At 38.9% G+C, this 27,944-nt stretch overlaps 1 protein-coding gene across 1 annotated transcript in view; it reads left to right on the top strand.

Annotated features, from left to right (window-relative positions):
• Positions 1 to 27,783, top strand: part of GNA13 (G protein subunit alpha 13) — a 29,727-nt gene extending 1,944 nt beyond the window's left edge. The window contains exons 2-4 of the mRNA XM_076354110.1: positions 372 to 598; positions 18,065 to 18,115; positions 22,792 to 27,783. Coding sequence (XP_076210225.1) covers positions 372 to 598; positions 18,065 to 18,115; positions 22,792 to 23,364 — 851 coding nt within the window. The 3' untranslated portion in view covers positions 23,365 to 27,783. The remainder of the gene's footprint in view (positions 1 to 371; positions 599 to 18,064; positions 18,116 to 22,791) is intronic.
• The last annotated feature ends 161 nt before the right edge of the window (positions 27,784 to 27,944 follow it).

Genomic DNA, 27,944 nt, shown 5'->3' on the forward strand with positions numbered 1-27,944 from the left:
TTTAACGGCTGTAGAATGGCTCTGGAGATCAAAGGGAAGTATAAATACTGGTAAAAGAGTTGGTAGCACAGATTGGGGATTTAGTAATTAAAAATACCACTTTTTCAAGAGTTAAACTTGTGCTATGGATATTATACTGTTGATCATGGCCATGTTTTTCTGATAGCAAATATCTGAGTTTTGAAGTTACCTGAAAACATAGTGCTTTGAGTCGATTTTTCAGACGCTTTCTGATTTCCTACTGGGTGGATAGTTCTATTGAGCTTTGACTGTACAGAGTAAGTGCATTGTTTGAATCTGCAGATTTGTAGGCTAGTGAAATAGTAGAAGCTGAGAAATTCTAATTGCAATGCTCTTTCATGTTGTTAAAGGTGTGAGAGTCCTCGTAGATGCTAGAGAGAAACTTCATATCCCTTGGGGAGATCCTGCTAACCAGAGTAATGGAGATACGATGATGGCTTTTGATACTCGGTCAGTCACGGTGGTGCAAGGCATGGTGGAGACGGCAGTTTTTTTACAGTACCTTCCAGCCATAAGAGCTCTATGGGCGGATAGTGGTATCCAGCACGCGTACGACAGGCGCAGAGAATTCCAGCTGGTAAGATTTGTGTTTCAGTGTTTTTAATTGAGTGTGTGTGATTCTTGTTCCTGTGTTGCTTTTCCGTAAAACACTGATTGGGCGGCCCTCTTCTGGATTGTAAGCACTTTTGAATGGTAGACTGTTACACTGTGGTATTGCAAACAGATGCATTTAGCTCCTTTCCCCCCCTTTTTTTAAAACCAAGAATAATAAAGAGCTTCTGACATAATTGCCCTCATTTTCATATGTGAGAAAGCTGAGGTGTAGAGGGCTTTTATGTTTTGTAACAAAGCTAGTACCTGTCTAATGTTTTTACCATATGATTATTTTTACCCTTTGTTAACTAGTGCATCGACTTAAAAAAAATGGTTTGCAATAAAGGAAATCTTAATAGTGATGTGATTTTTAAGAAAAGATATGCATGGGTTAATGAGAAGAATTTAAAAACCACTCCCTTCTCTATTCCAATTTGAGCAATCTAGCAGACATTCCCTCTGTATACTTCCTGTTTAATTTTAAATGTCTATGTTAATACTCATGTAATGAGATTTTTGTTATATTGGAGTTCTCAGCTGAAGATGGAGTATACAATTTAATAGTGGGGTTGAGATGGAGTATACACTTCAGTAGTGGGGTTGGAAAGGAAAAGGAAACACATCTTGATTCTTGAGCTGGAGCTTTTAACTGTCCGTGTCAGCTAAAATCCCTTTGCTCCATTTCCATGCAAATGCCGCAAAAGGAAACGAAGAATTTAAGTTAAATTTGCTGTTTATTGGTTCATAGACTTGTGTAGTAAATGTCAGTGTCATAGGGTTTTGTGGGGGTGGGGGCCGAGAACCTTAAAATAGATTAAATCTGTTCTTGTAGGTCTCTTATACCTAAGTGGCTTTGTGTTTTTATGTCTTAAAAATAACCTTTGTGTTAGTGTGAATCTGAACAATAGCTGATGATGTCTCCTGTTGAGCTATTATGAATGGTTGTGTAATCATACTCTGACTTAAACAGGTTGTGTAAATACTCGATAAATATGTATTGCCCTGATCACGGAGTGTCTTCTAGAGATTGCAGAGTGGGCAGGTGCTTGAGTAGCCTATCACCTGCCCAACCTAGTTCGGAGCTATATAAATACGTTTCCAATGAGACCTGTTGCTTCTTGCATTTTGCCTTCAAAGTGATCATAAAAGGGTAATTGCTCTACTGTAGTCAAGATCCTCTTCTGGTGCAGATGTGACTTCTAGTGACGTAATTGCTGTGCTGGAGTGATCTGTTTTAAAATTTGTTAAATAAAATTGTTTTGTCTTTGATTCGGCATGTTTAGTGACTTCAGGCTAAGTAGCAAAGGAAAAGGGAGCTATTACTATTCTTTCGTCTTGAGTCTCTGAGAAGTAGGTTCTTTCCATAACTGAAGCATGTGCAGAGTTTCACTTTGAGTAGGATTTGAAGAATGTGTTCTTCTGAATCTGACAGAAAAAAAACTATTGCTTTCTTTTGGAAATCCCTAAATCTGTATAATGTCCTCTGCAAAAAATACATGGATCATGTTGTGTTTTAGGCAGAACTCAAGAATATTTTTTTAAGTGGTCTTAATAGTTGAGTACTGTCCTAATGCTAATTCTTGGAAGTAAGGTAACTGCTTTATTTATACTTACGTTGCTTTATTTCCTAAATCCTTTCAAAATCTCAGCCCGTGATATTTATGCCGAGTTATAAACATGAAGGAAAAAAAAAAAGTTGAATGATGTCATTGTATTGAGTGCAAGCAGTGTGATCAGTGCTGGCCAAGCGTGAAGTCTCGGTTTTACCCCAGTAAGCTTCCAGCTTAAATTATGAGAGAGTTCCATGTGGGTGGCAGAATGGCGGAAAACTCCTGAAAGCAGTATGTATTTTTGCTGTACCTGCTGACAGGCTTTGTAGAAGAGTGTTTAGAGAGTTTAGACACGTGCCAGAATATGGAAGGAAGACACAAATGGTTAAGGAGGGAGTGACAGGCGTACCTGAGTCAGGAGGTAGAGCGGGGGGAAGTTGGAAGAGGTGCAGACAGTTCGGTCGTGTCGAGTACTGACTCTTGAAGTAAGGATTCAAGACTGAAAATTGTTAGCATTGTAGAATGGGGAATAAGAGGAAAATACTGTTCTACTTCCAGTTCTACTGCTTGTGGCAAAAAATGTAATGAAACAAGATATCAGCAATCACTTTATAAGTAGGAGAGAGGGAAAAGTGGCATTAAAAAAAAAAGTGTAAAATGCTGGGACTGAGCATGGTAGAAGAGTATTATTTGACGGTATATACTCTAACTTCTTTTCAGACTGTTGAGTGAGTTTAACTTTTTTCACTGGACCAAATTTGACACTGCACTGAAAAACATGGTTCATATTAAGAGAGCACAGGCAGGAATGCTGGGAAAGTATTGTTTATCATGGGAATAGGACACTTTGGGGCAAAGGTAGAAGTGAGCAAATGAAGAACAGAGCAGTGATGGATAAGGAGTGAAAAATGTCAAAATTTACATAGAAATTCTGGAGGAAAGGAAGCAAGAGTGTGTAGTTCTAGAAGCCATTTGTAGCTTGGACATATCAGAAGTACAGAGAAAGAGGGTTTAAGATGAACGTTTCTGCATGGTTAAAACTTAAAGATACATGTCCATTTGTGAGAGATCATTGGGCTGTTCTTGCCTTTTTCATTTTTCTCCGTCATCTTTCACTTACAATGCCAGAGATGATGCTAGGAGCCTAAAGAAACAATGTGGTCTTTTTATAGCAGCGTGAGAGGGGAAAAAACAGAACTTGGTTATATTTTAATGGAATTAGAAATCAGCATTTCCATGCCTAGTTCACTGGAGTGTCCTTCCTCATTTTGTGAACTTAAGTGGTCATGGGGATAGTCAATATGATTTATTTTCCTTGGTATAAAAATAGGGGCCTTCTGGCCACTAACAACAGTATTCATGAAAATTCATTAGTTCGTGCTTGTGTAGTGCTTTAAAACTGGAAAGAGCTAATTACAGCTTAGTACAATATATGCCACTTCAATGCTTCTCAGGTGATTAATATTATAATCCCTCAAATTTTATTACAGACCGAAGTAGTTCATGTGATAGTTCGACTAACACGGTTAACTAAAGACTATTTTGGCTCTGTAGCTTAGTTCCTGTAACTTACACTTAGGATTCTGGTCATCCTCAAGCTTTCTCTCCTTCATCTACCGAGCTTATTTCTCCTACAGCCTCTAGTCAGATGGCTAACGTGGATTAGTTACGGAGTTAGTCTGTATCAGCCTAACGCTTTCTGACATCTAATTAACATTTCAGATTTCTCATCGCAAGTTGACTTCTGGTAAAAGTCTCCTGAAATGACTTGGATAAACACACCCATTATCTTAATTCTACAACATGCAAACCAATTTAAGTAGACATTTCCTAGCTTTTATATTTATACTCGTGAGCTATTCAATTACGTGGTTGTAAAGGTTTGCTGTTCTCATTGAGATTTGCTTTGAGGCACTGGCAGCTGAGGAGTGTCTAGTGCTGGTGCTGCCTATCTAGTAACACTGAGGAAAGCACTTCTGTGTCAGAGTACTGTTGTACACTGTCTCTCACTTCAGTGCGTTTGCTGTGAACTTGCATTTCTTCAATTTGCTGCAAGAGTCATTAACAGAGAAGTAGTCTCCAGGAGTCTTCTAATTCTCTGAGAATGGAAAAGTGGGATGAGAGCTGAGTTGCTCAGATGCATGATAAGCTTTAAATGTGTTAAAGGTTTGTTCTTGTTAAAGATAACTTTCGGGTGGCTTTGGATGTCTGCTACCAGCAATTGTTGATCTTAGATAGATATTTTGCCCTGCTTGCGAATTACACTGAATGTTGTTTGGGTTTTTTTGTGCCACGAACCTGCGTTGCGTAGGGGCAGTGATGCCACTTTATTCTGTCCGCATTTGCATAAAACTGCAGACATAGATGATACAGTAAGGATGATAGGATATGCATTTACCTCTGGATCCTGTTTACTTCTGTGACATGTCTGCAAGTGCTAGATCAGATTATAGAAGACAGGAAAAGGCGTGTTCAGCTTGAAGTTGTACTGCTAGTTTTGCTGCAGCTTCTTTGTAGCGTTTCTCTATTTGGAGAGTGTTGTTCAGTTTACTGGAAGGTTGTATTGTACCTTACTCTGGTTGGGCTTTTCTGGGTTCTGTCTCCGAGTATTGGTGGGGTTGTCGTACACAGGAGAACATTAAATTAGCTCTACTGGAAATAATGGGTCCTCAAATGGCCACTGCAAAGTATTAGCAAAATTTATCATTCTTTCAGGTGCATAGGCAACACGTCCTTGAAATGTGCTTGATTATAGAGTGGTGATTCTGTGGAGGTCAGTAGTATTTGAAGCTGGACTAGGCTGTCGGATGTTGAGGTCTTTCTCTGTGTAAAGTGTGGATGCCCATCTTATGAAACAGTTGTGAGGTCAGTACTTCAGTGTCTCTCTGAAGTCACAAGCGTAGAACCTGGAAAAAGAGTATCTTATCTGTCATTCATTAAAAGAGTCTGCACCATGTTTATGACACTGAATTTCAGAAGCCTTTCAACAGCTTGTGCCCTCTGTAATGTGTTGATATTCCTCTCACTGTTCATCCTCTACAACCTCCCCACACCCCTTAGTTGGGGAGTAGAGATGTCTTTCCCCCGCTCCTTTTCCCAGATCTCCTCTTGGTTCTAGGATTGGGTGTTTGGTTGTCCTGCTCTGTTTCTGCTTGAAGTATGTAGGTGGTGATTCTCTTGGGACACGCTTGAGTGCATAAACTGTTGGTAGAAAGTTTCTCAGACTGATAGAAGAATCTTCTTCATTACGGATATGAGATCCAATCGCCCAGAGTTTCTGTAAACAAGTGCATTAACTATTTGGGCACCTAATCATATAATTCAGTTACTTTATTTAAATATAATGTTGTAATAACACTGAATATCGCTTAAATTTTTGTGGAGAAAACCAAAAATCTGCTGCTTTGTCTGTGTTGAAATATGAATTATTTTCCCCTCTTTCCCCAATCATTAGGTCTGCCAAACATGAATGACAGGATGGCTTGTGTACAGTAAGCATGACTCCTTAAAGCTCTTGGAAAGGTTAGAGCTACTTGCCATCTTTTAGTCTTTACGTGAAAAGGATTTATCAAAGCTTGTTGCTGTAACTATGGAGAGAAAAGTGCTTTACAAGTTTATACTTAAAAATGAGTCATTCAAATCCTTAGAAAAGACTCAAGGTTCTTGAGGATTTGCTGTTTTTCCTGCGCCAATGACAAGATAATGCTAGCTTTGAGTTTGTATTAATACGGCTCTATATAGGGATTAACACTGGACTCAAACAATAAGGAGGCTTGAGTTTCCTTATTCTTGGTTTGTGGCCAGAAACCCTTCAAGTGTACACTAGTGCTTTGGTACTGGGGATTGACCGTAATATTCTAATTGAGCTGAATGATCTTCAGGTGAACTTTTATACTAATTTAACACAAAGTGCCATTTTTTTATCGTTCTCCAAATTGGGATTAGGACTTCTTTTTCAGCCTCTGTGAGTTATTGTGCTTTGTAAGGCTGTTTCTGGGACTGCCTTCTTCCCTTTCCACCATTCTTCCTTTCCTGCCTGCTGACTTTTCTTGTTAGCAGTAAAATATTGAAGTGTTTGGAGAGCAGTGGTCTTGTATTGCCAGTTGATGCTGTAGTGCAAGCTGGTCTGGTTTTACTGAAGAACATCTTTGCCATATTTTTTTCTGAACGTTACTATTTTTCTTTTTTGTTACTATTACTTTTAAGCACAGATGTGGCTCTGGATTGGGGGGGCTTTCAATGGGAGCTGTCTTGATGTGGACATGTTATCCCAGCACACACGTGCCAGACAGAAGCATGCTAAGTTGTCTTCCAACCAAGAATGCTGGCAACTTTTTGGAGGCCTGTGTGCTACACTTAGCTTGTACAAGTGTGTCTTTTCTGTGTGGCTTCAGTGCAACCTCTGAGGATGGAATTCTTAATCCAAACTCGATCCAGATACCTATTGATGGGGAACCACTGCTTTTAAAATGCAGACTTTCACAATACAGTGTGGGAGCAGAACGATGTGGTCTTATACATACTCTGTCTTGAAAAAGCTATGTTGTATTGATCATTGCATGCCTTAGTTTCCTAAATGTTTTGTTGCAGAAGGCTAAAAGGTGACCTACTTTTTGCAAAAATTTGGATTTCTATAACTAAGCCTTGATTAAATAAAGGTAAAATATAAGTGCCCTTCTGAATATGCTGTGCATGCCAGCAACCTCTAAAGAGTTCAGAGGAAGAGACTTTCTCAGCCTTTTGCATGTCTTGAATGTGTGAACCTGTTCTCAGCAGATTCTTTTAAATTGGCGCAAATGTGTTAGATGAGCTTTTGCTGCTTCTGCAGCTTACAGTGTAATGTGAGACCTTGGTACAAACATTCATTCAGAGCCCATTTTCTTGCTGGCTACTAACCTGCAAGATACTACATGTTAGTACCTGTGGAACTGTCTTATTATGTTACTTCACAGAATTTAAATGTGGCAATGGCTACACCGTTCTCTGTCCATTTCAAAATGACTTACTAAATATAAGCCCAATCTACACCACAAAGTCCTAGTATTCATAGCTGTCAGCAGATCTGCATGCTGGTAAAACATGTGGTATGAATGCAGCTGTGATCTTCCATCTATGTAGGTAAAATTAATTTTGCACTTGAGGCAAAGAATATGGTGTGATCTTTTTCATATGTAAATATGGGATCCTTTAGGATTAAGGTGCAATGCCAGGGGCAGTGTTGATTTGTGCTGCTGTTCCCTAAGTTGAGTTTACTGTAACAAGACTTCAGCCTTAGAGGCTAGTTAAGTCTGCTCTCACTGAGCACATATTACACTTGGGTTGTATTTGGATGACTGTTTTGGATGTCTTTATTGACCTAAACTTCAGTTCATGATAAATGCTATTTATATTTTCTGAGCTCATGCAGTACCTCTTATGCAGAACTAGGAAAGTGGCAGGAAACTTCAGCTTGTGGTAGCTGAGGAAGTTGCTTAAGAAAATGTGAGAAAACGTAAGTGCAGCTGACCTTATTACGTAAGAAAAGCAACAGAATAACTGTACTAGTGTTTCACATAGAAGGCAAGATAATCTCCATACCAGCATTGTGTCTATTGGCACTTTTTTTGGTAAGTATCTAAATTTACCACAAATCAGTTGAGAAGTTCAGAATGTGCAGAGCCTGCCCTTTTGCAGAACAGCGAGCTGTATCGCTGATGGTGCTGATGGAGTCCAGCTGATACCAAGTGGTATCTTGTATTGCTCTGGAATAGGAAGCATTTGTTTATATCTTAAAGGTGAATAAATGGGTCATAGAACACAATATTAGTTAACTCAGCAGCCTCAAACAATAAATGTATTTAATCCAAATAAAAATCTCAGAATAATCCTGGAGACTAACCCTTATACTCTACAACCAAAGTAGTTTGATGGGTCGAATTTAAATGGTGAATAAAGAAAATGTTTAAGACTACGTCAGCAGCTAAAGAAAGTCCTAAATTATTTCCAGTATCTTCTCCACTTGCATGTCTGCATTAACAATAAACATCAGGTAATACAGCTGGAAAAGTTGAGGAATTTTAAATACAGAAAACACCCTGAATTCTTTGTCATCACAGTAACTGACAACCTCAACTATTTCAGAGAAGAAAATTTTTGGACTATAATAGGCAGTGAGCTGACTTCTACAGCCCTTAATTCACTGTACCATGTTGTACACTTCTCCGTCATGGTCATTCATGCCTTAAGTGTTTTCCCAGTACTTCATAGTCTCCTCAGTTAAAATAACTGGAATATCATGCTCCTCTTCAGTGACTTAACCAAGGAACTGAAAAGACCCCAAATTCTTTTTATGGATGAGAGGTACAGGAATGCGTAATCACACATGAGTTTCTGTGTCTTTTTCCTTTGTTTAATGATGCCAGAGAAATCATTTTAAAGAAACCGACGGGAGTCTCGGCAGACTGCCTGGAAGTGCTTCTCACTGGGCACATGACAGTATTTGGTCACCCGCTGGTGACCAAATAAAGAGGATGCAGAATTTCCAGTGAGGAAACACAGCACTGACACCATCTGTAACTCAAAATATCTATACAAAATAGTGTGTAAATGAACTCGGTGCAGGGTGATCTACTAAAATTTTACATGTGGATGGTATTGGGACCTTTAACTGTTTTCACTAGCAAACAGTTATATAGTTGCTCCAGTAATTAATTTCTAGTTTTTCTATTTTAGTTAATTTCTAGTATGAAATTCTACAAGTGATGTGAAATGTTTGCAGCCTCTTGGATGTTGCTGCTGTTTAGGGAGTCTTGCGTACTTTACTGTTACTTTGAGTGCTTTAGGCACAGCTTTTACTAATTTTTAAACCCACTAACGTTCATCTAATGATACATGTAGATCGTTCACAAGACCTAGTAAATTATCACTGAGTCTTGTCAGATAGCTTGTAACAAGAGCTGATATATTAGTATGTCACTGTTTGCAAACAGAAATACCAGAAGTTAATTGAAATGTGTTCTGCTAATTGAGGCAGAGGAAGGAACTAAAAAGCATTTGGTCATCTGGATTTCTCATGAGGCTGAAATAGGAACCAAATGTACTTTAAAACTGAATCCTAGGGATACTTCAGTGCATGCATTGGTATCTAGTTTAGGGTTCAGCTTTTGAAATGTTGTGATTTAGTTTGCAGAGTATGCAATAATGGGCTTTTCAAGCATCTTAAAGTTCAATATGGCCAGTTTTAGTGCTGATATGTTTCCACATGCCAAATATTTGTCATGTTTTTGGGAGCCTTTGCCGGTCTTGTACAACTTGGAAGCAAGTAAAGCTCTAAATGATGGATGGCAGATTTGCAGACTCACTACTGCTTCAGTGTTAGATTAAATGCAGTTTGAGTTGCAAACACATGAAGTCATGGAGCCAGTGGGTCAGTGCACTGAAAGAAGAGCAAATGTTTACAGTCTGGTTCCAGTCTGTTTTGTGTGCAAAACATCTGAAGTTTATATAGATGCTTCCTAGAGTGTAAATAGTAATTGGGAGGTGGCTGTTTCATCTCGGTCAGTGCATGTTTTCATGTGACTTCTAGGTCTGTGTGTGTGCCTTGACTTGGAAGATGTGTTTCATCAATGAAATTTGAAAATCTTTTGCAAGGTATCAGTGTCTTTCCTAAAGTAAACTTTCTGGAAGAGGAGGTTGGATTGTAAATACTTACTGAGGGACAGAGTAAAAAGATCTTTGAAGCAAGAAAGTGCACCTGATCTTGTGGACAGCATATCCTAATTTGCTTTCATGGATTAATTTCTGTTCAGGTTCTGGCAAACAGAAGCATCTTTGTTAGATGCTCTGGTTCTGCATGTGTTGTATCCCATATGTCATTTATTGCATTTCTTAACCTGGCTCTGATCTCTAGAAGGGGCTGCAGTAGACTTCAGTTTGCGTCCTACTTGGAAGCATTGGTGATCCTAAGGAAAATTACATGCCAGGATAAATGCTGTATATTCCTAGGGTTTTTAATTGTGGGAAAGTGTGTCAGCAGACTTTTGGGTTTTGCTCTTGAGTTGTACAAACAGAATATCACTTCATACAACTCAAAGCTATGCAGTTTCTTAAAATTCTCAGCTGTTTATGGAATATGGCACATCCCGGTTTCCGAGTAGTCAGAGTGCCTTGCATGGAAGAAATTGTTGATCTGTAGGCTTTAATGGAATGCTGTTTCATGCCTAAAAGCTGTAGTGAATTTTCATATTTTTAAGCAAGTTTTGTTAAGAATCTGGCAATTACCTCCCTCCTTCAGGAGAGGGGAGGGATACCTAGCTAAGAAAAATGAAATTGGATTTCTTCCCTCTTAGGAAAGTAATTCAGAACTGGAACAGTTTGCTCTGTGGTATACTAGTATGCGGATTAAGTTCTGCTTAGTGCTTGATCACATCTTCATTTGGTTAATTGGGATAGCATGTTATATCTGAAACAGTGGAAATGCTCTACTGATTGGAGAAAATCCGAGTCTGAATTGTGTAAGTGAATGAGGCACTTTGAAGGGTAGTGCAAAACTGAATTCAGGGCAAGAAGGAGAAACAGCTGATACTGGAGCCTTATTTGGAGTATTTAGTTCTAGACTGACTTGCGCATGGCTTGGCTTACCTCCCCTCTTTCACTCACAACTGTTTGGGTATGGCAGCAGTAGCAGATGCTCCTGGGTACCCAGCAGCTTGCAGATGCTGCTGGGTTGTTGTAGTGCAAGAGCTCAGGTCGGCGTGCTCTGTCTTCCTCCATTTGTTATCCACATTTTGAGAATTATGGATTAATTGGATTACACGGTAAATAGGGGATAATAGATTAAAGGGATATTACTGGGTTAAAACCCTTCTTAAACCCCTTCACCTTTCTTTGTTAACGCCATTATGCAAGACAAAAATGTCAGTCATGAAATAAACTTAGTGTGACTCTTCCCCTTCTTGGTGCTTTTGTAGCTTCATGCTGTTGAGCACCCTCCACCCAGTGTGATCCAGCTGTTCTGAATACAAATTCTGCTCTGCTACCAAAAGGTTTTACAAATGATTACTTCTATGAGTCAGGATTTCAACCTTTCCTTTTTTTACAAGAGATACTCAGTTTGTGTGACCGAACATGAGACAGGTTTCACTTCTACACTGCATGATGCGGTTCTGATTGCTTTGAAAAAAGTCAAATACAACTTGAGCTGCACGCAGGAAGTGCTGAAAAGAGGAAATAGGATAGTGCTCTCAGAGGTGGGATGAGCTGTGACGCATTTGTGATGTGTATTGGTGGAGAACAGGATTATTTTCTACTCCTGTATAAGCAAATGCAGCCTGTGTCTGAAACTCTCCAGTCTCACAAAGAAGCGGCAGTTAATCCCAATGTACTTAAATTTTATCTTTGAAAATGGGCAGATCAGATTTAAATGACTATTCAAATGGTTGAGCTGGAGAGAAAGAAGCTAGGAGATCCTGAAATGTCTGATCTTGACATACAGTATCTGTGCTTTAGCCCTTTTAAGGCTGGTCCATTAATGCTTCCACTGGCAGCAGTGCCATTTTAAAGCAGTTTGCCCTCCCTTCTTAGGGAGGGAGCGATTAGTTTAACACAGAGCAGTTGGCTGGTCTGCACATGGCTGCAATAATGCTCCTGTGGGCATAAATGGGGACTGCTTTGTTTTGGCGGGAGTGCCAGTTTGTGCTGGTTCTAACATAACTTTGGCCATAATTAACACTTAGAGAAAGGAAACATACTTCTCTCCAGGAAATGTGTTTTCTGTTAGCACACTCTCAAATATTTTGACCCAGACTTGCAGGATGGTAAGTAAATATACTGTTGCTTACCTCGACACTTTTCCCGAAATACCTTTAGCACCCTTATTAAAAAATAGTTATTGTATATGCTTATTGTAAACTCCTGAAATGCTGCTAATAAAATTGCCGCTTAAACAGAGTGCACTATATCAAGTGTTAGAGCATAGGAGTGGCAATTGGGAAACAAATTGTTTCCCCTCACCTTAGGAGATACCAAGCAAGTTGCTGAGTTGCTGCTATAAAATAGGGAAAGTATCTGGTTTAAAAATTTAGTTCTTTGAATAAACAAGTTGCAGGTATGAATGTGTAGAAGTTTTGTCCTATTCTGTTAGCTGGGGCGTGTTGGAAAGAGGAATCCTCATTAGAAAGCACTGGGAGGAGTGACTGGTGAGAGAAGTTAATTTGTGGAAACCTGAAAGCTGTGAAGGAACCAAGATTATTTTATTTACCTCCAAGTCTGAGGCCAGTAAAAGAAACCAAACCAATTCAGTGTCTTGACATAAGACTTGGTTCCACTTCTACTGGTCTAACAATCAAGACAATTGTGGATTTGAGCTCAATAATATAATTAGGGCTAGGTGCATTCATGGCATAAATGTATCATCTGCCTCTCTTGTGTAATGATATGGACATCCCTCATTTGGGTGGAGGGGGAGGAGGTTGTAGTGCTCTCTAATACCTCTCCCGCTAGGAAATCTGCATTGATTTGACTAAAACATTTCTCCGTTAATTATCTCTGTGCTTATTACTGAAATTTCAGAAGACATCTGGTGAAACTTCAGTAGCAGCAGTATTGATTTGCAGTCAGTCGTCTTTTGAATCAGCTTGGGGTGGGGTGTCCAGAAAATAAAGGTTAGAGATTCTTTTCTCTGGATTCTTTGCCAAAATCCTCAAACATGGATTTATCTGTGTTAAGCCTCTAACAGAAAAAAACTATATATAATGAAGTGTATGCTATAAGGATTACTAGGGTCTTGTAAGATGCAGAATTTTAAGGCTCTGGTTATTCCTCCATCTTTCTTCCTTCAAGCTGCTTTTCCCATGTTATGGATGGTTTGGTTTGCTTGCCAATTTAGGCATGTACATGCCAGTCTAAAAACATTGTAGTTACCTGTTGTTATTCTAAACTAGGCTTTTAAAAAAGCTTTTTTGTTGTTGTTGTTTTTGTTTGTTTGTGTTTTGTGGGTTTCTTATTAAATAAAATAGGAAATCTTTGTTTCTCTTTTCCTAGAAATTCAAGTGAGGTCAGGAGGAGAAAATGTTTGGTGTTTCTCTAATTCTAATCTAGAGTTACTAAGTTATATCTTCTATTTTCTTTAAATACCTGATTTATTCTTTCAGATACTTAATAAGTCTTCTTAGTTCAGTGGAACACACTGAACTTGCAGCCAAATGTAGATGGTTTGATAAATTGTACATTTCTTTCTTTAAACCTTGTGATGACTAAATCTTTGTTTGATGCTTTCTCTCTTTTTTTTTTTTTTTTTTAAGTGATTGCTATTGGAAAAAATGTAGTGTCTGTGTTCCCCTAGAACAGCTAAAAAGCCATTTGGCTATGCTAAGGTTTCAACAAGTCATATTTAGATTGCTGACATTGTTTTCATGGAAACCAAATAAATTGGTGCCACTTCCTGGGTTTAAAAGATGTGTTCATCTGTTGTGTATTTCATGTAGTCTTTTTTTTTTTTCCTCCCCCAAAATATTTTTGTGGTTAGTTTGCTTTAGGCAAAGTAACTAGCAACATTTCAGACAGTAATGTTTCTCTGTGCCATATTTTGTTTATAAAAGATAACTAATCTGGTTTACTTCAGAAGACCACATGAGCAGTTACAATACACTATTGTCTTATAGGTAAATGACCAATATGTGCTGTAATCCTGTCTTTGTAGAAAGACTGCATTACATAAAACTTGAGAGATTTCATTGTACAGGCGTGAGCAAGACTAGTTAAAATAAATGCAGTGTTGTAAGGGAAGCTGTTGTTGTAACATCAAGTACCTTGATAAGAATATGATTTAGTCGTGTTTTCTTGTAAATCACTTGTAAGTTCACGATGAAATGACTTGGCTTGGCTTTCTTCAGTAAGGATCACAAGACTCCAGGAGGCACACAAGCTGTTTTGAATCAAATATTTCTGAAAATGGAATACTTGACAGTTATGAATAAAGTTATTTAACAGTCAACTTCCTGTGGTTGGCATGCATTTCTGAATCAGGAGGAGGCTGAAGGGCTCCAGCTGAGATGTGTATACTCCATTTGAACAAAAAAGGTCATCTTCTACAAGCAAAGTGATTGCTTAAAATCTGATATTCTGATATGGTTTATTTTAATACTGTATTAAAAGAGCAAAAGCGCAGTCACCTAATACTGGAAGATCTTCGAAGCTAATGTGTAGGCCGTTCATTCTGTTGTATTGGTGTGTGTTCAAGAAGTTTGCTTTATTGCAGTATGTCAACATGCATATGAGAAATGCGCTCGAGCCTGCGTTTGACTTTGTCACTTTGTTGGCATCTTTGGGCCTGTGCTTTAAGTTAAGGAGAAGGAAGCGGGCAGTGGAGGAGTAAGGCTCAATGGTATGGTTCCTGCAGCGTAACAGGTCATTGGTAACCTTCAACCACACTTCAGAGGTTTACAGTTCAGAACTGCTCAACTGTAAAAATGACTTTAAAGGGTTCACCTGCATTTAAAAGAAAAACCTCAAAAGTTTACCTGTGACTAATTTAAGACTTTCACATCACTACATTTTTCTAACTAGATCTTTTATTTAAATTCCATTGTATGTGCTCACAGAACATGGGTGTGAAGACAACAGGAATGTAATGGAGAACTATGGAGTTTTTTGGGGGTAGATCCTGCCGTTTCTCAGTCTCCTATTGATTTTGTCATTGGTGTGGCTCCTTTGTGGCATGACTGCAGCAGATTGACTGCTGTAGCAGCCACGTGGTAGGGGCTGGACGCGGTGAGCCACACTGGAGTTAGTGGAGCAGAGTGGGGAAACCCAGTTTCTTTTTTCTAGTCATCTAGGGTAAACCAGAGAGTTTACAGTTTGTCTAAAGGGAAATTTTAGAATGCGACAACTGTCTGTTGAATACAGCCATTTAAATATAGCCACTGTCATCGATTTACCGAGTGAGATCTAGTTACTCACTTTTAACAGTTGCTGGCGTTAAGGCTTTCCTTGGTTGTTGTCAGTGGGTTTCTCTTCGTTATTGCATAAAATACATAGGTTCACCCCTTTGGAAAAGGATCAGCAGTCTCGCTTGGTTGCTTTGTAATGCTGCCTTTTTGAAGCTTGTTTAAAATGGGTCAAAACTCTTCAGTTCTACAGTAGTGCATTCTGATAACAATCTGTTAGTCGTGGTAGTTTGCGGTTCAAGAGTATCTGTAGTTAGCAGAGCTTAGCCTGCTAATATGAAGATGTCCAGGTCAGATAGAAACTTACCAGTAGTCAAGGCACTGGCTTGTAGCTGTATGATACGGAGGGGTGTCTGGAACGTGATGGAAGAACAGATGACGAATTTGAAGCTGTTTTAAGTTCTTGATGTCATGCAAATTGATAAAAGCCAATGATTGAACAACTTTTATCCTTAAATACAGAGTTGAGTCATGTTGATGGCACTTGCTTGGTATGTCTTTATTAGTTGTCTGAATAGATTTTCGTAAGGGAAGAACCCAGTGACTGAGCCGAAGATGTGGAGGAGGGAAACTGGTATGTCACTGCTTATAACTGTATTATGCTTGTAACTGGTTGCTTTTATAGTTTAATCTCTTGAGTTTCAGAATGGCCACCTTGATAGTTGTCTGCCTTTGACTTTGATACATGACAGCCTGCAAAGCTAAGCGGTCTTCTCGGTGTGCTTTCTGGCAGTTATTTTACTGTTGGATATGTGGCTCTAGAGCGTTGCTGTTGCTGCAGGCCGAAGTATTTTTGTGTTCGTGTTTTCAGGAAATCCCCTCTTTTGAGAAGCTGCTTCTTAGGGTGTTTGTGACCTTTACAGACTGTGGCTTACTTGTCTGCTCCAACTGCTCAATCCATTGCAGTAGCAGTAAGCCCCAGGACTTAAAGGAGAGGTAGTAACTCATCCATTCCAGTACTGTGGAGTTAATGCTTCTTTAGGGAGTAGGCATTGCCGTAAGTTATATAAAAAAGAGCTGTCTAAGATTAAAATATATGTATGCATGCACGTGTGCGCACACACATGCACGCATACTTACAGCCTCTGAGGCCCAGGTATTCTAGAATAAGTACCTCCACTTAATGAGTCTGAAATCTGGCTGATTTGTACGTAGTCCTGTGGGGGAAGGAGGGTTGCCAGCTCCTACTAGGACCTAAAAAAGAAATTAAGTCTGACCTTAAACTTTATTTTGTCTTAACATTCAGCTACAGACAGTGGTCTTAGTACTTGGAAGGCCTGAATTCTGATCCTGTTACTTCTGCTTGGGAAGCTTGATGGATTTGTGCATCAAGGTTGTGCATTTTTATTTTCTGTGAAATAGGAATGCTCTTCCCCCTACACTTTTCTTACAGGATTGAGGCTAGAATGGATTTCTGAAGTGCTGAAAAAGATGTAGGTGTAAAATACTGCCATCATTGCAAGCAGTTGCTGCTGTGTGCCGCCAGGCTTTAAAATGGTTAGTGTTACTGCTGCAGTTTGTCACCCTAGAGAAAATCGGTAATGTTAAGCCAAATACAAGGTAAAATAAGGTAGTACAACTGTGTTGGACTCTTTCCCTGCAGGTGTGTCGAGCACAAGGCATGTTTCAACCAGAGTCCCAGTCTTGCCTAGTTAAAAGTTGATGTTCAAATTGCACACTTAAAGGTGCGGTATCTACTTGTATTATGTAACTTTTTTTAGTACCTGGAAACTTGCAAAGATACCTGGCTTATATGTCTGCCAGAACCCTTTTTGGACTGTTATTTACCCTACCCTACTTTACTGCTGCTTAGATGACACAGTTTAATATTGAGGTTTGATATTCTTCCTAGATAAGTTTGCAGAGTTCAAATTCAAGTGAGGGGAAGTCATTATCAGGGTGTAACTCCTGTCCTAATTGACTTGTCTGACTTAGATGGAGTCACCCCAGCCTTGGATGCTTCTTGAATTTCTCATCAAGAAAATTCGGTCAGAATTCTTGCTCTTCCATCCGCAGAGTGAAAACACAGATGGTTTCTTTTCTGTATTCACTTTATAGTAAATAAGTTACAGTTTGGTAATCAAGAGCTTTCAAAAGGAAGCATGTTTCTGCTTCTGTGATGATGCTGAGAATCCTAAAAAGGTACTACTTTCCTTTGCAATAAATTCAATCAGTACATTACCTATTGCAAGTGAACTCAGGTTCAGCAGCATCCTTGCAAGAGTTCGTCCTTAATCCCAGCACCCTAACAGAGTTCTGGAGAGTTGACTGTAGTTAAGGCTTACAATAAAAAAATCGTTAGTTCCGCATTACTGGAGGGATTAAAAACTGCCGTTACTATTTGCAAGGACAGTGCTGGCTTGAATCCAGAAGATAACCTGTGTAGTAGATGTGGTAGCATGCAGTATGGCAGTGTGGGGCTCTGTTCGTTACTCTCAGAGTAAGGAGTTCTTGTCCAACTTGGTCTCTGATAGGAAAGTTTAGTAAAATGCTTCATCTGTTGTGGTTTCTCATGCTCCATTCTGCTAGTCATTTGCTGCGCTCAGGGGAAGTACCTGTATGAATGGGATTGTATGGCCATGCAGTTATAAATTAACTTATCTCCAGTGATTAATCCCTGTACCTGAATGCCTGTATGTGCAGACTCTTCAAAGGGTTAGAAGAATTGAATGTGTCTTTTCATAATGAAGGTGTGGGTGCTTCGTTGATACTCCCTGTAGGATTTATTTAGCAATTCTAAACTTGGAAAGAATTTAACTATTATAAATGTGCCTACCTATGCTTTTAAGCTTAAATATTAACTGGCCTAAAAATAAAATGTCAGTTGTGTTCTTAGGATAGCTGCTTTAAAAAATGGTAGTGATTAAAGCTTACAACACTTAAATCTAGGTTTTGGTAAATTAACTGGACTTCAGAATATAAACTATTGGGATCAAGTGTGCCACTTACTTAAATAACTGTTTGCTTTGTTTTTAGGGGGAATCTGTAAAGTATTTCTTGGACAACTTGGATAAACTTGGAGAACAAGTAAGTGGTTTTGGTTTTTTTTTTTTTTTTAGTCTTGAGTTTTAAGTAGTCTTTGTGATATCTGGGTTTTAAACAGATGAAATGTAGTTAGTGGCTACTCAAATAACTTTATCTTTAGTTAACTTTGACTGTCCCATTATCTCAGCAGTTCATCACTGACATGTCAAAAACACAGGGCAATGCAAGGGCCAAGAGACTTTCTGGAAATAAAACTTTTGTAGAAATTGAACAAAAAACAAGTTACAAATGCTTGTTGAGTCGGAAGACTGTTAAAGTAGCACTTCAACACTAATTGATAACCAAAAATGACTGCTTTTGTTTTTACATATCCAGTTAGGAACGCTAAGTTAAATCAGTGCGCAGGTCAGTGATACCTTTCTGTAGTATCTACTTTAAAATAAACAAACTTGGCACAGAATAAAATCTGTTTTCTTTGGGGGAAAAAGCTGAAACTTCTGTAGAATACTTCTTGATAGCAATGTTGGTTACTGCTTCAATAATGAAGTTGTATGGCAATACTCATTAGTTGTGTATTGCAGAAATGGCATGTGGAAAAACTGCCTTTAAAATGGGATGCTAGCTTGAACTCCATGGGGAGGCTATTTCTCCATGGTCATTTCCAGCTGATGGCTAACAAATGATGAAGGAATCCAAACCACTTCAATTGAATCCTGTTACATCATGCTTAATTTCATTTTTCTTTTTAACAGATAAAAATTTAATTTTAAGCCAGACTATTTTTCTGCTTTGAACTGTCATTTTTCTAACTAGAGCACTGGTGATCATCGTGCAGAATGCATGCGCTTCCCAGATATCTTGCTTGAGAACTCCAGCACTCGCTCTCTGAATTCTGATTGGGTCTTGAGTTACAAGGCAATACCAGAACTGTACTCACTTTAATGAACTGCTAAACTTTCTGCTAATGGTGGATTTCTCATTGTCTTTGAATCCAATGCCACTTTAGTTTCGAAGGTTTTGGGGGTTTCCCCCCCTCCCATGCATTTGCGCACATTTGGGTAAAGATTTTTGCAGCTTCTTTTCAAAGTTCTTTATTTAGAAACCTTGCTCCATTCTTTGATTAAAGTGTGAAACTTGAAGTCACTATTTTTTTTATGTTTTTATATACACAAACACACTTACTGTAGGTCTGATGTTGCTGTGGGAATGCTGAGCTCTGAATTACAGCTTTTCTGGTTTGAAGTTAGACCAAATGGTATTGAGGTACAGAGGGACTCTTCAAGATCTGCTGTCATAGAAAATGTTAGGTCTTGTGGAAAAAGTGCTAGCTAAGTTTTGTAACTGAGTGAAAGATTTGATAGGTTCTTCTGGTTTATTCTTATCTATATGCAAGATTTGTCTAATGATTATTTCCCCAAACTGTATTAATACAAAGTATTTTACTGTTCTTATCTGTTATCTGATACAACTGGGCTGGCCTGCAACTAAATTGCTTATAAACAGATAGTCCTGTGATCCATGTGCCTCTTGCCAAAAGGGAGCTGATGATAACAGTGCGTAGGGAAAAGAACTTAATGTTCAGATTTAATCAGATCAGCAAAATAGGAGTAGCTGGCTGGCACATACATGTGGGATCAGCTGGATTCCTTGCAACTGTTTGTTGTTATTTCAACTGCCAGTGCAGACTATATGTATTCAAATATCTCAGAGAGACATTGCTTTCCATGTTGTGATTGGATCTTATTCATGCCTTAAATTCTAATTTTAACTAGGCAAACAGTGATGTGATAGCCAAAAGAGCTACCTGATAACCAAAAGAAGTCCTTTAGAAGAAAACAGGCTGTAGTGAATTTGAGGAAGGAGGTAATTCAGGAAGAAAGCACATGTTCCGAGTCAATATCAATATGTATCCTTGGGAAGAGCTGCACAGAAAATAAAACAAAAAAACAACAAAACTCCCCCCCCCCAAAAAAAAAAAAAGGAAGAAGGTGAAAAAGAAAACGGTCAATGTGGAAGATGGGGTGAAATGTGGAAAAGGAAGAGTGTGCTTGGGGATGCTTGCAGGAAAAGTACCGATTGACAATGGTGAAACATTGAAGGGACTTCAAAAACAATACTCAGTGCCGTCCAAGGAGAATATTCACCTAATGCTGCGTCTTCAGATAGGGAGAATGGGGTCAACAGTGAGAAAGGAGCTAGTTCAGAATTGCTATAGTGGCAAGCTGCTAGTGTCCCAAGGATCTGGGCATGAGGGAGAAAACATAATCATCCTTCAAAAAGATAACTAAAATACTGGGAGATTTCTTAGGAGTTGTTGTATTTAGTTTCCTGTAGCCAAATGATGGCTGTATACCAAGCAACTTGACTTCCAGTGCACTCATTTGCAGACTGTTGCATCAGAGTAGCCATTATCTGGTATAAAACATGGTGGGTCTTCTGTGCATGTAGAATTTGGAAGCACTTGAAAGGATTTTATTTGTGGTTGCAAGTGTGGAAGGAATTTTAAATGAGTAATAATACTCGAGAGGGAATTTGTCAGGAATTCTACCGATAAGCTCCTTGTTCTTGAAAGCTTTACTGAATAAACAGTACAGGCCAACTCCCAGAAGAGTTTGCTTTGTGCTCGTTTCGATGTTGAAGGTATATATGGCTTTGCCTATTATATGAATTGATTTTATTTATTTACTTACTTTAATAATTTGAATCCATCCTGAGCTTTCCTAAGACTTTCTGGTTTTGTTCTGAGAACTTGAGACTAACTACCTGAATAACAAAAGATTATACATTCCTGTTTGAAAGATGGAATAAGCGATGAACCTGCGACATTCTCTTGCCTAAATGTTAACAGTCAGCTTTACTCAAAATCCCTTCAAATGTGCCGAATGACATTTGATACAGCCATTGCTGTATTCCTCTGATTGTTTGCTCTAACAATTTTTGGTAGAAAAGACCCAAGATAAATGTAATATGAAGAGAAAAATCTTCTTACCCTTTAAAGTTGCTTCTTTTAATCAGACAAGGGAGTAGCAGCACATCTGTTGCTCAGTTTGGAGAGAACATAGTACTGTTTTAGCAGTTCAACTCTCCTGCAGATTTAGGTGGTGCGGGTTTTGGATGTGTAATAGTACTATAGCAAAAAGTGCAGGGTGGGGAGCCTGTGCTTCAGAGAGCTGCTTTGTAATTCGTGCCACGATAAAAATCAGTGTCTTAGTCATGGGCAGCTTGAATACAGAAACTGTGGAGTTCAAACAAAACAGTCTCTCTCCAGCTAGTTTCACTTTTGAGCTTACATAGTAAAGGAAAGTGATCCTTGAGTTTTTGGAACATTACGCTCACTTAATGATTTTTAAAATTGCTTTCTTAAAGGCTGTGGATCAAACTTGCCCAGCTGCCTTAAATTTGGAATATCAGTATTTGAATTGCCATGTAGTTGTGTGTTTGTGCCCCCCCACCCCAGCTTACTAGTTGAATCAGACTTTCTGGACCATGGTCTTACACATCGTTATAAAAGCTCCGAGTCTGGTAACTGGCACTGTCAAAGGAAGATCGTAGATCATTCACTAAGAGGAGACTAAAATTCCAACTCTGAAACCTAAATCACTCTCTCTGAAGTTGTGAGAAATGCTGGAAAAATGTAAGGAAGAGTTTCTATAACAAGTGAACAACAAAGCTTCGAACTTCAGCGTCAGCCAGCTGTCTGTTACAGGTGCACTTTTTAAATAGCAGAAAGACTTGGACCATATGCAGAAGTGTAATACTAAGAATGAAGAAATCCCCAATACGAGTCTTGAATTTCATGCTGTCGAAAGCTGACTAATAAGAATTCCTCTTCCTGCATCCATTCATGATGACTGTTCATGTAACAGTCAAAAAAAATAGTAAAAAAACCCCCACTTATCCTGCCTATTTAATTCTGGGAGAAAAGGCAGGCTGGAGAACTTCAGGGTACGGCCGTCTTGGGTGTCCTCCTAGGCTGTACTACTGGGAAGGGGCTGCTGTCCTCAGCTGCCTGTTTCTTCTCCTATTCTACTAATTGCACAGTATGTTTTGGACAAAATCGGGCTGTGAGCTCACAGGTGTGGCACACAGCTAATAGAAGTGACTTTTTGGACCAATACAGCTGGATGCAAAAGATCCATGGCACAAACACAGTAAGCTGCTTAGCTTTCGCTTTTCTGGCATAATTGATTGCCTTCAAAATTACTTAGTGGAGCAGCTCTTTTTTTCTAGAAGCAGTTGGGCAGCATGCACGAGAACATGGGAGTAACTGAGTGCCCACAGTTAGAATGGGATACTGCCGTGGTTACTGATTTGAGAAACCTGTTTTAGACCCCATTTGCTGCATCGCAGTGTTGGCAGCCAGTGTCTTTCCCAGCTTTGTGGGAAGAGGATGAATGAAACATAAAGTAATCCAGAATGAGGGGAAACTGGCATGAGGAATTGATGGTACACCTCTGAGGTTGTTTATGGATCCTTGTCATGTGGCAAACAGAAAGCTTCAGTTCTCTGGGGTACATGTTTTGATTTAATATTGGGTGTGTTTCCTGCTTTGGACTCTAGGTCTTTCCAAAATGCTTCAGTGTTAGCATATAAATATACATACATGTGTATGTTATTCAAAACATCGGGCTGTTTCTCTGCAAGCTTTCTCTCGATTGCAAGCTACCATGCCTGTGACTTGTATCCTAATTGGCAAACTCTCCTTTATTTTTTTTTAGGATTATCTTCCCTCACAGCAAGATATACTGCTGGCACGAAGACCCACAAAAGGGATTCATGAGTACGACTTTGAAATAAAAAATGTTCCTTTCAAAATGGTTGATGTAGGTGGCCAAAGGTCAGAACGGAAACGTTGGTTCGAATGCTTCGACAGTGTCACATCAATACTCTTCCTTGTTTCCTCGAGTGAATTTGACCAAGTGCTTATGGAGGATCGGCAAACGAATCGCCTTACGGAATCCCTGAACATTTTTGAAACAATAGTCAATAACCGGGTTTTCAGCAACGTCTCAATCATTCTCTTCTTAAATAAGACGGACTTGCTTGAGGAAAAAGTACAAAAAGTGAGCATCAAAGACTATTTTCCAGAGTTTGAAGGGGATCCCCACTGCTTAACAGATGTCCAAAAATTCCTGGTGGATTGTTTTCGTACTAAACGCCGGGACCAGCAGCAGAAGCCCCTCTACCACCACTTCACCACTGCTATTAACACAGAAAACATCCGGCTAGTTTTCCGTGATGTCAAGGATACCATCCTTCACGACAACCTCAAGCAGCTTATGTTACAGTGATGTGCAAAAAGACATTTTTATTTGAGTAACTTTTGTGTGTTGTTTTTTTTTTTTTAACTAGAAGTTTACAGCAGGAGTAGAGAAATCCAGATCCTGTCAGACTTCTTGATATGTGGCTAAAAGCTGCTGCTGAACACATTATTGCCAATTTCTGCAGAAATTCAGGCTTAATCTCTTCCAGTGTAGCTTCAAGTTGACTCAAGTTGTAATTTTATAGCAGACCTTTGTCTAAGTTACCTGTAAAGTGATAAATTTGACCTTTTAAGAACGTGTATATTATCCTAGAAAATTCATTCCACCTTCAGAATTCCAAGTCTAAACTTCAGTGAAATTGTTGCAATTGTTAGACTGTGGCAGTAATTTAAGGGGGGGGAGAAACTTTTTAGATCTAACTTCATTATGAAGACTGTGATACCATAGCTGACTTACGATTTCTCAGGTCTATTGTTGGTTAGAAATCCTATAAATCCCTTGCTGGAATCATCTATTTGAAGCTAGGATTCCTGGGTGTAACGTACTTCCTGTTTAAGTATAAATCTTTGCATGGGGTTTGACTAGGAGATGCTTTAAAAATACTTAGATTGGGAGCTTCAGACATACCTGGCAGGAAGTACTAACGCAGGCAGAAGTCTAGTGACAAGGAATTAGTGAATGGCACAGTACACGGTTTCACTCTATTGCATTGTACGTATGTCTTAGAGCCATGGCAAAGCACAGAGCACTATGATACGGTCCTCTTGAAATTCTGATATGGGAAGGGGGGAGCAAGCTAAACTTGTATTTCTTATCTTCACTGACCAGATGTTACATGTAGGTACCTTACCTGTTCTTGAAGCGCTTTAATATAGCACTGGTTTATTTTTACTTTCTTCATGATTTCTTACAGTGTGCCTCATCTTAATCAGTAAGCATTTGGTGATGGATAGAAGTACTTGCAAACCTAAGTGCCTCCTTGTGTTCTGTCCTCCTGCGGTATTTTCAGTGGCCTTATGTGAGCATATGTGTTCCCAGCAGAGGCCTTGTGTAGCTGACACCGTGAAGGTGAATGTTTTCTTCTGAAAAAAGAGGTTCTTTCTGAGACTTTCCAATTGGGTCTAGCAATCCTAAGTGTACTTGAGCCAAATATGTTGCACAGCATACTCCAGAGTGCTGCATGTGACTAAGAATATTTTACCAAAAGTTCCATTGCGGTTCCTCTTTTTTTTTTTTTAAAAGGGGGGGTTGTTACTGTTGCCATGTGATTAAAAAAAAAAAAAAACCAAAAAAAAACCAAAACACCACAAAAAAACCTTCTTGCCCAGAAATCCTCATATACCACACAGCATACTACAAAATGAGAGTAAGCTTGTGAGCTTGTGTTTTAAAAAGTAGTGCCGTTACCAAGTTTCCCCCGGACTGTAGTGTCACGTAGGCAGTTCAGTTTGCCACTTTGCCCCATGGAACCAGCCAATTCCTGTGGATCATGATGCTGGCCAATACTTTCTTAAATGAATTTTTATTAACGTACTGCACATGTGGCAAGAGGTGTGACACAATATTCGCACTGCTTGGAGCAGTGTCCCTGCTCGAACATAGGAAAGCTGCCTGTCTTCTGAACTTAGCCTTTTACTTACTGTGATTGTAAGTTGTATTAACATCTCTGTACCTCGTTCGCCTGTCACTAGAAGGGGAATAGTGTATTTTTATTTAGTTAGGTGCTTTGAAAGACCTCTATTTTTTTATATCATCCAATGAGTAGTCATAGATTAGTCTGCGATTTCTGCGATAAGGCACTATTTTGGGAGGAAAGAATTCTGAAAAGAGCTTGGGAGAAGTCAGTGCATAATCTAAACATAAAGTCTGGGTGCAATGCTGATGTCAGGAGGATTAATATAATCTTTAGATGGGGATATTTAATGTAGATTTTTGCCTCCTTACTGGACATGGATACGATTACTTCTGGTTTGACGTCTTCAGGTCATATGTGAGCAGTTCCAGAAGGATCATGAACTAGAGACCTCAAAAAAGGCTAATGAGGCTATTTAAAGGATTGGACAACATGCCTGTAATGGGAGTCCAGAAGTTCTCCATTTCAGGTTGATTTGGTTGAGCTATAAATGCTACATGAGCAGACGACAAACCTGTCTAGTAGCCTCAAAGTCCACTGTTGGAAAGCAGAAATTGAACAAATCCATGCCCTTGTTAGTCAACAAGAGGAGTAGTAGGTCTGCTTTTTTCCATTGCTGACAGTTGTCTGAACAAGTTTGGGGTTTTTTTTTTTTTTTTTTTGAAAAGAGGCTTCTCTGCTCTGATTAAAATAATTAATTTGGAGAGGGTCTGTAGTATGTGTTTTGCAGGATGTCAGACTAGATGATTGCAGAAAAGACTAAAGACTGGATAGTGGATGATATGAAGATTACCAGGAATTTGTCTAAACAAATTTGTGTATGTAAAATGTTGATGAATTTTGTGTCAAGGGACCTGTTCATTTACTAAAGATCCTCAAAACTGATGTCAGTCCAAGGTTGTAGTTAGTACCACCAAGGCTCTGGGCACTTCTGACGTTGGCTAAAGCGGGAAAAAGACTCAGCAGGCTTCTCCCCTGAACCAACACAAAAAACCTGTTTTTAATCCTTTCAGATCACTTTCCCTGTGAACACCAGGGCCTGTAAGATAGCAAGGTGGACCCTGCAATGTTGGGTCACTTCTGACAAAGTAGGCCCTGGTAGATAAGCACTATATGAATCTCAGGCAGAAATGAATTACCTTAATGAAATGACTGAGTCAAATCACTCGCTTGCGTTTCCCACTCCCGCTTCTTTCGAGGGGGTGAGACAACTAACCTTGATGTAACTGTTTACATGGTTCCTATGTTAACATACTGGCTAAACAAACCGAATCAACGTTTGGCCTTTCCATCTTCAAACTTGCTCTTCATTAGCTACCTGAAAAGGAGCACAGCGTGTACTGTTGTATTTCTTTTTAGATTTGTTTCTAAATATTATTTCTTTATAGCAGGATATAATTTTGGTACAAGAGCTGAAGGATTGATGTTTTGAACAGACTGATTTTTATCCTGAAGCAAACAAATGAGTCACAGTTGGCTAGTAAGAGTGAAGCTTGTTCATGTAAACCAGTCTGTGGTACAAGGTCAGGACGTATTTCTAGTGGAGGTGGGAAAGCAGGTAGAAAATCAAGTTTCCCAGAACTTTCTTAGTTCTCTTTGATGGAGTGAGCTCTGTTAAAAAGATCACTGACCGTATGGAGATATACCACTGTCTTGTACAGCCTTCCTGTACTTGAAGGTGAAATTGGTGTTTTAGCGACTGTTCCCTGCTGCAGTGTGTTAAACTGAGTTGATTGATACCTGAAAACTGTGGCTGTTCATCAGGGCTTTAAAAATTTTACTTTTTTTATATATTGTATGTGGGAGCGTAAGCCATCAGTTTGTGTAAAACTTAAGCTTTCTTCTAGAATATCTGCTCTTAAAAAAAGTCAGGTGGGTTCATTGATCTCAAAGGCTGTATATTGGACTCATTTGTCTAGTAAGTAGCTTTAAATTTTGCCCATCAGAATTACTCTAGCAAATTGCTCAGATCAAGTGGGTGTTTCAAGCATCATGACACTTGGTTAGTAACAGTATTTATCATCAGTCCCAGATAGCTTGGTCAAACTGCATCTGCTCACCATGTTTGGGAGCAACTCACTGCTTAAAGGCTGAGAACTGTGCATGTTTAACATGTCCATTGCCATCGGAAGACTTCTCTGGTTATTTCTCTTTAGGGATGGTTGCAGAAGGTTCATTTTCCAACAATAACATTTCCTGTTTCAAAATGATCAGAAGTTTCATGCCATACCGAATTGTTCACAAGTTAACTTTACAGGTCTTGTCTATTTGATGGTACCATTAACATAATTTTTTAATTACACAGCATTGCAATACAGTGCCATTTTGCAATTTCTTTGCATTGTACTTGAAAATAAGTTGAATTGCAAACTATTTAAAACCGCTTTCCTGCGCTTTCAGTAGCAGTGAGAGCTTACCTTACGTGAAGCCTTTATGTAAAAATATATTTTGTAACAACCTCATAGATCTTTAACAAAACCAAGATTTGTATTAGCTTTGTATAAATGTTTGTGGCTTACAATTTTATATGTTTAACTTTTTATAAACTTTCCAGGGACTACTTTTTATTGTAAATTTTTTTTTTCCTCCTTGCTTTAGTTTAAGATTGGCAATAAATTATTTCTAAGGGAGGTCTTAGAAGAAAAAGCATCACTTCCTTTTTATAAAATGGTTAAATTGATTAATAGTTTAAAACCTCTTACACTCGCTTGTACATTGCTCTGTACATACTCTCCAAAAGTGTTGCCTTTCAGCTATTAATATTTGCCTTGTGTACAAAAATTACTGACGATGAATAAACATATACAGCCTCACGTTGGTATTATGAAATTATTTTTTCAAATTAATAACGTGTGGAGGCAACCAACTGATTTTTTTTTTTCCTCTGTTGGTTGGCTAAGGCCAGCTGTTTTGCTCCTGCCACATCTCGTGTGTTTCAAATAAAATATGTAATAGAATTAGTCTCAAGCAAGCT

Source organism: Aptenodytes patagonicus, chromosome 16 (genome assembly GCF_965638725.1).
Source record: "Aptenodytes patagonicus chromosome 16, bAptPat1.pri.cur, whole genome shotgun sequence".
NCBI lineage: Eukaryota > Metazoa > Chordata > Aves > Sphenisciformes > Spheniscidae > Aptenodytes > Aptenodytes patagonicus.